The sequence below is a fragment of the Bos taurus genome, chromosome 5 (genome assembly GCF_002263795.3).
Source record: "Bos taurus isolate L1 Dominette 01449 registration number 42190680 breed Hereford chromosome 5, ARS-UCD2.0, whole genome shotgun sequence".
NCBI lineage: Eukaryota > Metazoa > Chordata > Mammalia > Artiodactyla > Bovidae > Bos > Bos taurus.
Genome location: NC_037332.1, coordinates 95,016,465 through 95,029,303, shown reverse-complemented (window position 1 = coordinate 95,029,303; position 12,839 = coordinate 95,016,465). Strand labels below are relative to the sequence as shown.

The following is a 12,839-nucleotide window of genomic DNA, read 5'->3' as shown; positions in this document are numbered from 1 at the left end:
GAAGGCTTAGAAAGATACTGCACTAAAGCTATGAAGGCAGTGGGCCTATCGGAAGGAATGGATGTAGAGATGGACATGAACTAGTTCTCAGGGCAGAGAAGAACAAGGTCTGAATGGGGATTGAGAAATCCTGGATTTTGTCCCTAATTACCAAGCAGGAGACTCTGCAGCCTCCTCATTGGCAAATGAGATTGAAGGGAGCTCTAGTATTTTGTATGGCTCCAAAATCCGGGTTCAAATCCTCTAAAAATGTTGAGTTGTTTTGGAAGCACACATATTTTTTTGGTTCCAGTAAGAGTCAAAACCATAGCCTCTTAGGATATGATAATATTAAGATAAGGGTGATGAGCCAGGGTACAGAATCTAGAAACCACACAGAAGGAATTTAGGAGCCATTTAAATCTTGGGAGCAGGAAAATCATATGGTCGATCATCTATGATATTTGAAAACCCTGGAAAACACATAATAAGAAGCAGCCATTCACTGATCCCGAGGTAGAGAGAATCTAGACAAACTACAGCCGGGCAAGTGTCTTCTAAGGTTAGTTTTCCTGTGCACTGATCAGCATTAGAACACGGTTAACAGAGTCTCCTGTTCTGGGCTAGGTGGGCCTTGATTGAAATATCTCAGTATTTTCCCAGAAGAAATCAGACTCAAAACGTAAGTATCCAACCAGAAGTTTATTATGGAAGAATCACACATCTTAATTCCCCCTTGACCTTCACTTCGTTTCATATTCATTACTTTTCAACCTGTGGGCAGGAAAGAGGGATGCAGCCAGACAAGAACGTTTAAGGAACAATTAAGCGATTCATATGTTTCTATATAGTTCAGTAATGCTACTGCAAGGGAATACAAAACCAGGCACCAGGCTCTGGAAAGAGACTTTTGTCCAGTCTCATTTGGCCCCTCGGCGCTGCCGGAAATAACGGTCGTAGGCAGCATTGTATCCATACACCATGGCATAGCGTTCGCAAAGTTTGAAGTCATCACAAGCTTCCCGGTTGAGCTCGTATTGAGGCTTGTTGAGTTCTCGGATTCTAGAAAGTGAGAAAAAAAAAAAAGCCCAAATTGAGAGGCGTAAAGGAAGTGGAGAAGTAAGAAAAAAAGAATGCGAAAATACCGTAGAGAGATCCCATAGTGTTAGTGGATCGGGTGTGTCTCTTTGTGACCCCATGCACTGTAGCCAGCCAGGTTCCTCTGTCCATGGAATTTTCCAGGCAAGAATACTGGAGTGGGTAGCCATTCCCTTCTCCAGGGGATCTTCCTGACTCAGGAATCGAACCCAGGTCTCCGTCACTGCAGGTGGATTCTTTACAGTCTGAGCCACCAGGGATTCCCCCAAGATGAAGAGATATTTACAGAACAAGGAGGAAAGGTGAAAGAGGGGGAATTTTCTTTTTCAATAAAAACAGAAATTTTCTGTCTTTCCTCCTTTACCTCCTCCCTCCCTCTCCTTTCTGGGCCTTTCACAAAATAGTCTTCTAGAAATTCAGTTGGTTTTCTACATTGTTTTTAAATTCTTTGATTTTGGAATATGCTTAGAAATAATACATATTATCGAAAAAAAAAAATCCATTTCTCCCTCCATTCAGATCTGGGAATAATGATCTCCCCCATCACGTGTCATCACCTACCTCTCTTGGGCTTTTGCTCTCCATCTCTGTTGTGGTGATATAAAGCTGTTAGCGTTTCTCCTGTTAATGAAGGGATCTTAAAACAGAAAATAGGTGGAGTTTTAGGCAATCGGTCATTGATAATATTTCTGTGAGTATTCTCTGACACAAATATATTTGAAAGCTCACTCATTCATTTGTGTATTTCATGTAACTATGAAAATTAGTTTCATAGTTTCATAACTATGAAGAGTAAAGGGGGAGATAAAGCAAATTTCATAAACTGCCTGATCCAAAGAAATTAATAACCTACATGTGGGTTACTAGAGACTTGGCACACAGGCTACTATAGACCTTGCTTGTTTATTTTGCTTTGGGTCGTCATTTTGCCTTTCTCGATTTTGGTATTTCTACTCGAGTGTATTTTTCATTCCTATAAGGAGAAATCCTCTTTGTCCTGAGGCCTTAAAACATAATTTTAGATTTTCAGTAAATGAACAGTTTAAACATCATAAAACCATAAACACATTAAAGATAAGCATGGTATTTATTTCTCTACTCAGTCTTTATAAGTATTTATATTTATATTCAATAGTGTCCAGCAGAATGCTGATGTGTGTGGTCTCCCAGCTGACTTGGCCGCCAAGCCTGTACTTTGTCATTTGTCACTAGTCCTCATTTTCCATCTGTGTGGTTGTTGTGGTGCCAACTTGAAATTTCCAAATGAGATTTTATGGTTCGTAAGTATGTCGAAAGCATACTTGCCATCTTACAAATTTAAAAATTGCTCATCTGGTGATTTTTTTTATAGTCATTGACTTTTAAAATTTACTTTACTTTTCCAAAAGATATCCTCTTTTTCCTCTCTGTTATGGGTATTATCATTTTGTCTTTTTAAGAATTAGGAGATTCTTCAATACCTGAGATTCCAATAAGGAATTCAAATATTTACTTACTGATTTCATAGGATTCCAGGCTTTCGTGAGATTCTGGAATAAAAAAAAAAAAAAGATTCACTTTATTGTTACTTTTTACAGACCACAGGAGTTTAAATATAGGGAAGGAAGGGAAGGGAAGAGTCAAAAAGATGGGAGGAGTATATTTGGCAGTGTGGTTATTACAAATTTCAGGCATTTAGGATTTATGAGCTGTTTCTCTAGCTCTGTTCTTGCTGGGATACATCTACTTTTTAGTTTTTCTGGTGTTAAAGGAGCCAGTGGCCCTGGTTTAAGCTAAAATTTTCTAAGAGTTATGAAGTCTTTATGCTGGTAAAATAATTTAAGTGCTGCATGTAAGTCTCCAGGGAGCCTTCCTTGATTTAATTTGGGACCTGAAATCAAGGAAGGGACATAATATTGAGGAGACAGGCAAGACTCTCCAGGCAGGCTGGGCAGATGGCTTGGCCAGGCTTCTCCACGACAGGTTCCTAAGAGGTTCTGAAAGCCTCTTAAGAACCTGTGTTAAACTGACAGCCACAGAAACCACTGGCTTCAGCTGACATCTCACATTGGGCACGATGCCAGGTCAGAGAAAGAACTGAGACGATGCCGAAGGAAAAGATTTCTTCTTTCTCCCATTCTCCTAGGCAAAGCAGGTAAATTTGGCAATAAGAAACTCATAGTTATAAGCATATGAGTGTGCTTGAAAAGTTAAAAAGAAGGTGAAAAACCAAATACTCTGATACAGAAAACTGGCGAATAATTTCAAGACTAAGGAGTAAACTACAGATAGCTGTTAATATAATTGAGGCTCAAGGAAACCTAGAATATCCACATAATTGAACCAAAAGACTGAATGACCTAAATCATGTTGCCTGAGATTTCTTTTCATTAGCTTTGAACAGACACACATATATTTAACAACACAGAGAACCAGGCAAAATTGGTCTTTTAACAATATAAACTAAGAAAGTGATTTTTCTCTGAGATTCTTTAAATGTAAAACTTTTTTTTAAATTCATTCACTAAAAAAAATGTTAACTTCATGAGATTGTTCTTCTCCTAAAGAAGGCCATACATATCACTTCGAGTGAAAACTGGTTTTCTTAAAGGTAAGTGATTCAACCAGTACCCTTAACCAATTGTAACCAAAGTCAAAATAAACATCCTTATTTGTTTAAATGAGAGCTTAGGGGCTGGAGAGTTAGAGTTGATATCTTTTTTTTTTTCCCTGAAATAGCAAAGTTTCCAGGTATAGAGCAACTTACCATAGAAAGAACTTGTCTGTTAAGTTACATACAAGAGTCTGGATATTGAAGAGGTAAAAAATATGATGAAAAAAAAAAAAAAAAAGACTTGATGGAGCAGATCAGTGCTCAAAGGACTTGGGAAATGTCAAATTCATGGTCCTCTAAGATTATAAGAGCAAAAAGGAAAGAAGAGAAGGAGGGAGAGGAAAAAATCAATGAAAACTGAAGTCAGAGGCAGAAAAGAAAAAAACAAAAACAGAGAGAGAGCAGGAGAAAGTTCTCACCATAACACAGAGCTGCCACGGCCAAGGCAGCCAGGATGGAGAGAAGGAGCAGGCTCTTCATGGTGTCTCCGGGTCACTCGCACCGTCTCCTGGAGCAGCAGTGGGGAGAGACAACTACAGGCTGTTGGTGAAAGGCTGTGGGGTTTTTATAAGAATCAGAGCAGCTGAAAGGGGTGGAACCAGTGGGAGGGGGCCGGAGAAGGTGGAGACTGGTTGGCATTCAATGAGCACTGGGACTTTTCCCAAATACTCATTCCTTCCAGATATTATCTACTCCGGGTGGGCAGTTTTCCCTCACTCCTGGACCTGACTTGTATGGCAGGATACTGCCCTGGTACACAAGTTGTGGCTGCCCTATGTTTGGGTCAGACCTGGGCTCAGGTCCACAGAGAAGGGAGTTGCCACAAACACGTGTTTGCCTTTCTAATTCCTTCTCTGGTCTGCCCTCCCTGGCCTTGACTTTGGGTCTTTCAGGTTTGGTCCATACACAAAGCCATAGTGTTCTCTTCACTCCCCTGATGGATGGATGAGAGGTTCTGGGGGAGAAAGGACTTCACTTTCTGTGCTGGTTCTAATTTAGAATTATTTTCCTAGTAGGGCTGAACTGTTAATCCTAACCACTTGGGTGTTCGCCTGGTGATATACCCCTTTTGCCGTTTTTCCAAGTGCTCAGCAGGACGGGGATGGTCAAGGACCCCCTGGCTTCTGTTTCCTCCATTGGCTCAGCAGCAACTTGCCCATCCAGTTTTGTGACTTGAGTGCAGACCTGCACACTGATGCCCTCTTAGGCTGGCTATCACTCATCTAAAGTGCAGCAAGGATACCCACCTCACATTGTCTGAAGGCATTGTCTTGATAATGAAATAATTCAATACGCTTTTAGTGAGTGGCAGATGAGATGCAAGGTACCTGCTAGGTGATGTGGGGACCTAGAGACAAACAAGACAGTCCCTAAGGAGGTAAGAACCTCCTTATTATTCACTTTGCTCTTAAGCTGTCCTGTATCCTCCAAGACAGATTTTCACAAACACACACCTTCACAAACACACACCTCCATAAACACACACCTCCATCAGAATCAGAAGCTCTATTTCTCTTTTTCTTATTGCAATCCTTCGATTGCAATTTGGTGTCTCTGGTTGTCTTGTAGACAAAGATCTTTTATTTTTTTATCCTCTTGGACAATCAGAAAACCTTTTCTATCAGATGTGTCCCTGTTGCCTGGGTACCCAAGAGTCTTCTCAACAGAAAAATAGACTTGTGTCACAGAACAGCAGATGTGGAAGAGCTAAAGTTGCAGAACCTCTAACTTGGGCTGGAAGAGCAAAAGGGACTGCAATGGGGTGAGTGGGTATACTTTTCAATGAAGATTAATTTCTAGGAGCAATGATGAACAGCTAGACAGAGCCTTTTACCTCACTGTTTTTGCCTTATTGGGGTGGACTTCCCTGGTAGCTCAGACGGTAAAGAATCTGCCTACAATGCAGGAATCCTGGGTTTGATCCCTGGGTCAGGAAGACCCCCTGGAGAAGGGAATGGCTACCTACTCCAGGGCCTGGAGAATCCCAAGGACAGAGGAGCCTGGTGGGCTACTGTCCATGGGGTTGCAAAAAGTCAGACATGACTGAGGGACTAACACTTTCACTTTTACAGATTCTCTCTTCTCCAGCTACAAACATGTGCTTTATGATGTACACTAGCTCCATCTTTTTCCAGTTGATTCTAACAATCCCCTCTACTCCCAAATGCAGAGAGCAGTTATGCTCTGTCAGCTTTCTGATCTCATAATTATTTATTTTTCCATTCTCTAAATCCAAACTTGAAAATCTTATATTTCTCTTTCCAATTTAAAGTGAAGTGAAGTCGCTCAGTCATGTCCGACTCTTTGTGACCCTGTGGACTGTAGCCCACCAGGCTCCTCCGTCCATGGGATTCTCCAGGCAAGAACACTAGAGTGGGTTGTCATTTCCTTCTCCAGGGGATCTTCCCCACCCAGGGATCGTACCCAGATCTCCCGCATTGCAGGCAGGCACTTTAACCTCTGAGCCACCAGGGAAGCCCGATTTAAGCTTCACCTTTTTTTCACAAGTCATTTTAAACACAGCCTCCACTGGGTTTCCTAAACGTTTATGCATCTCTTTTTATTGTCCTTTTTTTTTTTTTTTAAATAAAGGATTTATTATTTTCTTCTCAGGAAAAACAGGAAGTTAGGGAAAAACATTACATTTTACAGCCCATATTAGTTTGCAGTTGATCCTAACTCTTCCTGGCACAACTGTCAACATCTTTAGCTGTTTTAACCAGAACCAAGGTGTTCATTCTCAATAGAACATACACAGATGACGCTGAAAGACTGCAAGTTTTCCTCTGAGAGTAGCATCAGACTTGTTTTGGGTTTTGTAAGGCTAACACTTCCTTTTGGAAACTGTCCCTCATAAGTCTCTCATCTTTCCTTTCACTGTTTCCATCTCTGCCTGAGTTCTCCTATGCTCAATTCCATTTATGTAGGATTCGTAAATGATTAGCATTCATGCATGTGTGAGAATTCAGAGCCCTTCTATTTCTTTCCTCCCGTATCACTTGGTCTTTTCTAGTGCCAACTGGCTATCTAAATTGTCTCAAAGACAATTCTGTATGTGTCAACTCCAGTCATGTATCCTTATAAAGAGGATTTGGACTAACTCGATGGAGCTTTTGTATGGGAAAAGGCCAAGATTGACTTATGAGAGAGAGAAAAAAATAGAGGTAGAAAAAAGTGGAGGGGGAGAAACGAGGAAGAGCTTTGTAGGCTTGGTTTGCTGGATGGGGGAGTTTAAGAAAGAGATTGAATTATAGAGAGAAAAGCTTTGAGACAGCTGTAGGATGTGAGACATATTGAAAATAAGACATGAAAACAGACAAATCAGAATGGCTTTGGTTATGAATAGTATTGTTTAAGGTTGTAAAGGATTGAGAACTGGCAAAAAAATATTAAAATTGTATTTAATTAATGTTGGCTGCTAGTTTGCATTTTTAAAATTTGGATGTCTTGTAAAGACCAGACCACATGAAGTTTTAACTTACATTTGGATTTTTGAAATCCAAATGAAAAACATTTATATAGTTATTTCCCCCTAATTACTCAAGAGAAATATTTTTCAGTGAAGAGAATATTTGAGGACACTCCCAGAAGTGAAAACCAAGCTCTGAGAAAGGCAGTGATAGGATTACCAGTTTTTATTTAGATTGTATGGGAATTTTCTCATGTGAGATTGGCAGTGTGGTATAATCCAGGCAACAGAAATACAAGATCTCCTATTCTACCTATTCAGGAGGAGAAGACAAGGAAGGCCACACCTTTCAGAACCAGAAGTAGCCTCAAGGTTTTAGTCATCCATCCATCAATCCATCTCACAAATTTATTGAGCATTTATTTCGGAGAAGGCAATGGCACCCCACTCCAGTACTGTTGCCTGGAAAATCCCATGGACGGAGGAGCCTGGTAGGCTGAAGTCCATGCGGTCACTAAGAGTCGGGCACGACTGAGCGACTTCCCTTTCACTTTTCACTTTCATGCATTGGAGAAAGAAATGGCAACCCACTCCAGTATTCTTGCCTGGAGAATCCCAGGGACAGAGGACCCTAGTGGGCTGCCGTCTATGGGGTCGCACAGAGTCGGACATGAATGAAGTGACTTAGCAGCAGCAGTAGCAGCAACTCTAAGCTGGAAATACAGGGACAAAAAATGGAGATATAATCTCTGCTGTCATGAATAAAGTGTGTTTTTAGATCACAAATTTAATCAGTGGCTCTTCTTATATGGACATTTGTTTAGATAGCCGATTGGCACTAGAGAAGACCAAGTGATATGCTTTCTCATTGGACTGACTTTTTAATGGACACTCAGGAGTGCCTTTGTTTGCAGAGCCTCGTGAAAAACACTGAGGACAAGCTCAGAATTCAAGGAGAGAATTTGACTCGGGGAAGGTTGGCAGAGCTGCCAGGAATTACTAGGGGAGAAGTTCCTCAGAAAAACTTGTGCTGGGACATACGCCAAAAGAGTTATTGCTTTCTGCAGCATTTCTGTGACTAAAATAATGGTACAGTATTAAGGACTGATGCTAAAGCTTCAATACTTTGGTCACCTAATGCAAAGAGCTGACTCATTGGAAAAGACCCTGATGTTGGGGAAGATTGAAGGCAAAAGGAGAAGGGGGTGGCAGAGAATGAATTGGTTGGACAGTATCACATACTCAATGGACATGAATTTGAGCAAACTCTGGGAGATAGTGAAGGACAGGGAACCCTGGTGTGTGCAATCCACAGGGTCACAGAGAGTCAGACACGACTTAGCATCTGAACAACAACAAATAAAGTGAATGTATTTCTCCACCAATCCTACATCTTCCTCTTTCTCTTCTTTCTTACCCTTTCTCTGGGGTAGAGACTGCTACCTTTATTTCAGACTGCTAGGCATTTTGTCTTTTTTAGGAATTTTCCTGGCTCCCATCAAGTTTTTTTTTTTTTTCTGTCCCATGAAATTCAGCTTTATTTACACAATGTTGGTTTTATGAGTTCATATTATTATTTTACTGGCAGCACTAAAACCTCACTCTTGCCAGTAAAGGGGAAAAGGCAAAGAAGAGAAGAGGAGGAAGCAACAGCCCTGAAAATAAAAACAGGAATCACTTTCTAGGACGCCAAAAGGCAATGAATTGAAAAACATCTAACCAATTTTATGAGACAATGCCCACCTCTTTGTTCTATTCCTTTAAGGGAAGCTCCTTGAATGGATTCTTCATCTCATATTCATGAATCCACATAGCTTTCTGTGAATCAAATTCCTCAGTCTTTTTCTTAATTTGTCTTGTAGCTGAACTAAGTGGAAAATCAATCTTTGTCAAAATCAAGTATGGGAGGAGCATCTTGGAAACTTATGCACAAAATTCTGGGGAAATGTGAAGAAAGCTGGATAAACTGAACTCCTGGCTAGGAATGGCTGTAATTTTTCTCTTCTTACTATATAGATGATTTCCTATACCCTTTTCTTTTCTATTAAAAGCTTCATTTAAAAAAATGTAATAGCAGATATAAAAAATACAACTATCAAAGTAATATATCATACATCAAGTCTCTGCTATATACTAAGCACTGTGATAATCACTTTTTAGTCATTGTGTTTTTTACTTCTCATAATAATCCTACATACCAAACATAATTATTTACATATTGTATATGAGAAAATTAAACTCAAAGAAGTTGCATATTTAAACCAAGGCCATATAGCAATTAAGTGGCAAATATGAGATTCAAACACAGGGTTGTTTGACTTAAAAGAGTATGATTTTAACCACTGATACAATCACACATTATTTCCTAATGTTCTGATTTCTACTTAAATAATTCTGTGATTGTGTCTGCAGGGAACATTGAATTCCCAGTTTCAGAGCTAAAGATAAAATCAAACAAGGATATACATATTTAATATAATACTTTATTCAATGTCCTCTAAATTTTGACAATAGAAATCACGATTTTCATAATGCCATTTCATCTTAGATAGTTTAATGACATAAAATCAAAGAAAAGGGATGCATTTGGTATTGGAACCCAAGTCCCTCATTTCTCTATCCAGCACTCTGCATGCAAAATTGCCTGTCCAAACAAGCTCCAACTCAAAAAGTTGCTTGCCCAAACCTTTCAGCTTGCTTCAGAAATCACCAAGTCATCTGGTTTGGTATAAGAATATGGGCTCCACGGTGTCTACAAAGCCAATTTCTACAGTTACTTATACCAAACCAGATGACAGTCAGCAAACGTGAGTGTTCATAGTTTGGGATGAGACTTGGTGATTCCTGAAGCAAGCTGAAAGGTTTGGGGAAGCAACCTATTTGGCATATGAATACAGGCTCCACGGTGTCTACAAAGCCAATTTCTACAGTTACTTAGACCCCAAGAAAAGCTGGAAATCCAGACTCAATTTACAAAATGCTCCTTCAACTCAAAGCAAAACAGAGAACAGGTTCTGTGTCTCGAATCTTGGCTAGACATGAAGTTGGGGAAGGCTGGCTGCTTACTCATCAGACTCTGACTGCTTCCTGTGGGAAAGGTGTGAAGTTGAAGTCTGGGGAACTTTTCTCATGGCACCACGACCTTAGCTGGAAGGGAAGGGGCCCCATTAGATCTGTTCTCCTCCCATCCCACCCTTTGCCACACCCTGTGTTCTCCTTTCATTATTCCAGCTCACCAACATAAAAATAGTTCTTCCTATATTCAGGAAATTTACAATGGTAAGAAATAGAGTCAAGTAACTTGCAGGAACTTAAGAAGGTATTGGTGACTGGCAGATACAGGAGGTTTGGAGATGGGGCTGGTAAAACGTGATATGAGAAGGGTGAAATGGTGTCTCTATGGGTAAGACGAAAGCAGTGCTCGGTTGTGTTCAACTCTTGGAGACACCATGGACTACCGCCCACAAAGCTCCTCTGCCCATGGAGTTTTCCAGGCAAGAATACTGGAGTGGGTTGCCATTTTCTTCTTCCAGGGGATCTTCCAGAACTAGGGATTGAACCTGCATCTCTGAGGTTGGCAGGTGGATTTCTTTATCACTGCACCACCTGGGAAGCCCAAGGTGAATGCAGAGCAGGACTGTTTTAAACATTTGTAAAAATCTAAAGGGAAGGGAAAGGATGATACCTTCGTTCACCAAATCACAACACACAAGAACTTGAGAGTACAGTTTTAAATTACAAAAAGTAGTTTCAGGGAAGATAAAACAATAGCTTTAAACAATAGTGAATGATTCAAGAGAAATTTAAGTAAGCATAATAATGGTATCATTATTAATAAGAGGTTAAAAATAGTTAACCACTTTTAAAGTTGACCTGAAGAAATGATAATATGTTCTTTGAACTCCCAGCTGGATGGACCTTGAGTATAATCCAAAAGTACATCATTTAGGTGGAAATTTAACTAATTCTTAAGGTGATTTTAGCTTTAGGTAGTACATCGAGTAGGCTTCCCTGGTGGATCAGCAGCAGAGAATCCATCTGCCGATGCAGGAGACCGCGAGTTCAATCCCTGGAAGGAGTGACGATCCCTTGGGTTTACTCCGCCTTGGTATTCCTTCTGTATCTTTGCTACTTCCTCAGAGAAACAATCTTCATATAGGCTAGACTGGGTTCTGAAGAAAGGTCCTGTAATAGGTAAATAATCCTACTGGTTGAGGGATGTTATTTTTGGAAATGACCTAAGTGTCCACCCACAGATGACTGGATAAAGAGAAAGTGGTACCTAGACAATGGAAAGTTATTGTGTGACATTTGACAAGTCATTTAAGTTCCTGAGCCTCATATTTCTCAGTGACACAGTTAGGGGATATAAAACTTGACTGATGGGACTGTTGATTGGATTAAATAAAACAACACATGCAGAGTTTTCTCCACTAATGATTGGATGTAATGCCATCAAGTACACACACACCCACACCCACACACACACAATGTTATTTCAAACAAGATTGGCTTAACTCCATTGGTTTAGTGTTAAACCATATTTTTGGTTTGGTTTGGACATATATTTTGATTTTCCCCCAATAGTCAAGGAATAGATCAAAACAGAGGAGAGAAGGCGAAAAGTGGGAGCAATTGAATCAGCAAGGTTTCATCCAGTGGGAACCAAATTGGAAGCTGGAAGGGCTCAGTTTAGTTCCAACACTGATGCAAAATGCCTGTGTGACTTTTGAACAAAACATTTAATTCTCTTTCTAAACATGAGTTGGAATAGACTGCTATAATTGTGTGCTTCTAAATTATTTAATCCTTGGAATAGGTAAACAAGATAGAGACATAATTTTATAATCCAGGGTTTGAAGGAACACTGTGTTCTTAGTGCTGTTTTGCAAGTGTTTCTTCCAGGGCTGATGGGTATTTGGGTGTCCACTCTGGGCTTGAAAACCACTAGCAAGATGCTTTGCAAAAACTTCATCCAAATCACTGCTTCTCAGTCAGCCCTCTCATTTCCCAGTGTTGTCAGATAATTTCATTCATTCAAGCTAGACTTTGATGTGCTTTGAAATCCTTGGGACACACACACACACACACACACACACACACACAAAAGGCAATCTTTTTAGCCAGGGTTTGGTCACTAGAAAAAAATCTCATGGCAGAGATCTAAAACTCTGCAATTCCTCTCCTTTGTCTCATCATCTAGTCACTGCAAACCCTGGAAATAGGATGAGATTCAGAAAAAGTTGAAAGAGGACAGGAAGGAAAAATCTCCAGGTTAACAGTAGAGAGAGCATAATGCAGAGCATGTATTTGCTAATCAAGCTAAAAAGTGAACAGGCTGTGAATAAGAGATTGTTTTCACATCTGACTGCTCCCTGATAGAACTATGATGGAAAATACTGTTGTGAAGTGTGGGTTGGTATGACCTGTGGAAATTTAATTTGGCCTGCTTGTTGCTGTTCTCTTAAACAGCCTATAGCCAGTGTTTGTCAGAATCTTGGAGTCATCATCCTCGACTGTGATTATTCCAATTTATCATTCTCCATGCTTCCTGTCTTTCTTGTAATCCTAGATTATTTCATTTCTTTCCACCTTGAAATTTTAAAATACATTTTTATTCTGTTGAGGAGAATGAAAGGATTTTTTCACTTGAATGCTTTCTTTGGCTTTTGGTAGGAGATAAATGAGTTGGAGTAAGGATGGGATCAAAAGGAAGAGGAGAGAAACTGCAGGGAACAAGATGTAATGTAAATTTTGGTT

The 12,839-nt window shown here is 40.0% G+C and overlaps 1 protein-coding gene across 1 annotated transcript; it reads right to left on the bottom strand.

The window, feature by feature from the left end:
- Positions 1-664: 664 nt before the first annotated feature.
- On the bottom strand, positions 665-4,176 carry MGP (matrix Gla protein). Its single transcript, NM_174707.3, is given in 4 exon segments — positions 665-1,041; positions 1,639-1,714; positions 2,574-2,606; positions 4,090-4,176. Coding segments are annotated over 4 exon segments (312 nt in total). The 5' UTR covers positions 4,151-4,176; the 3' UTR covers positions 665-899.
- Positions 4,177-12,839: the final 8,663 nt, after the last annotated feature.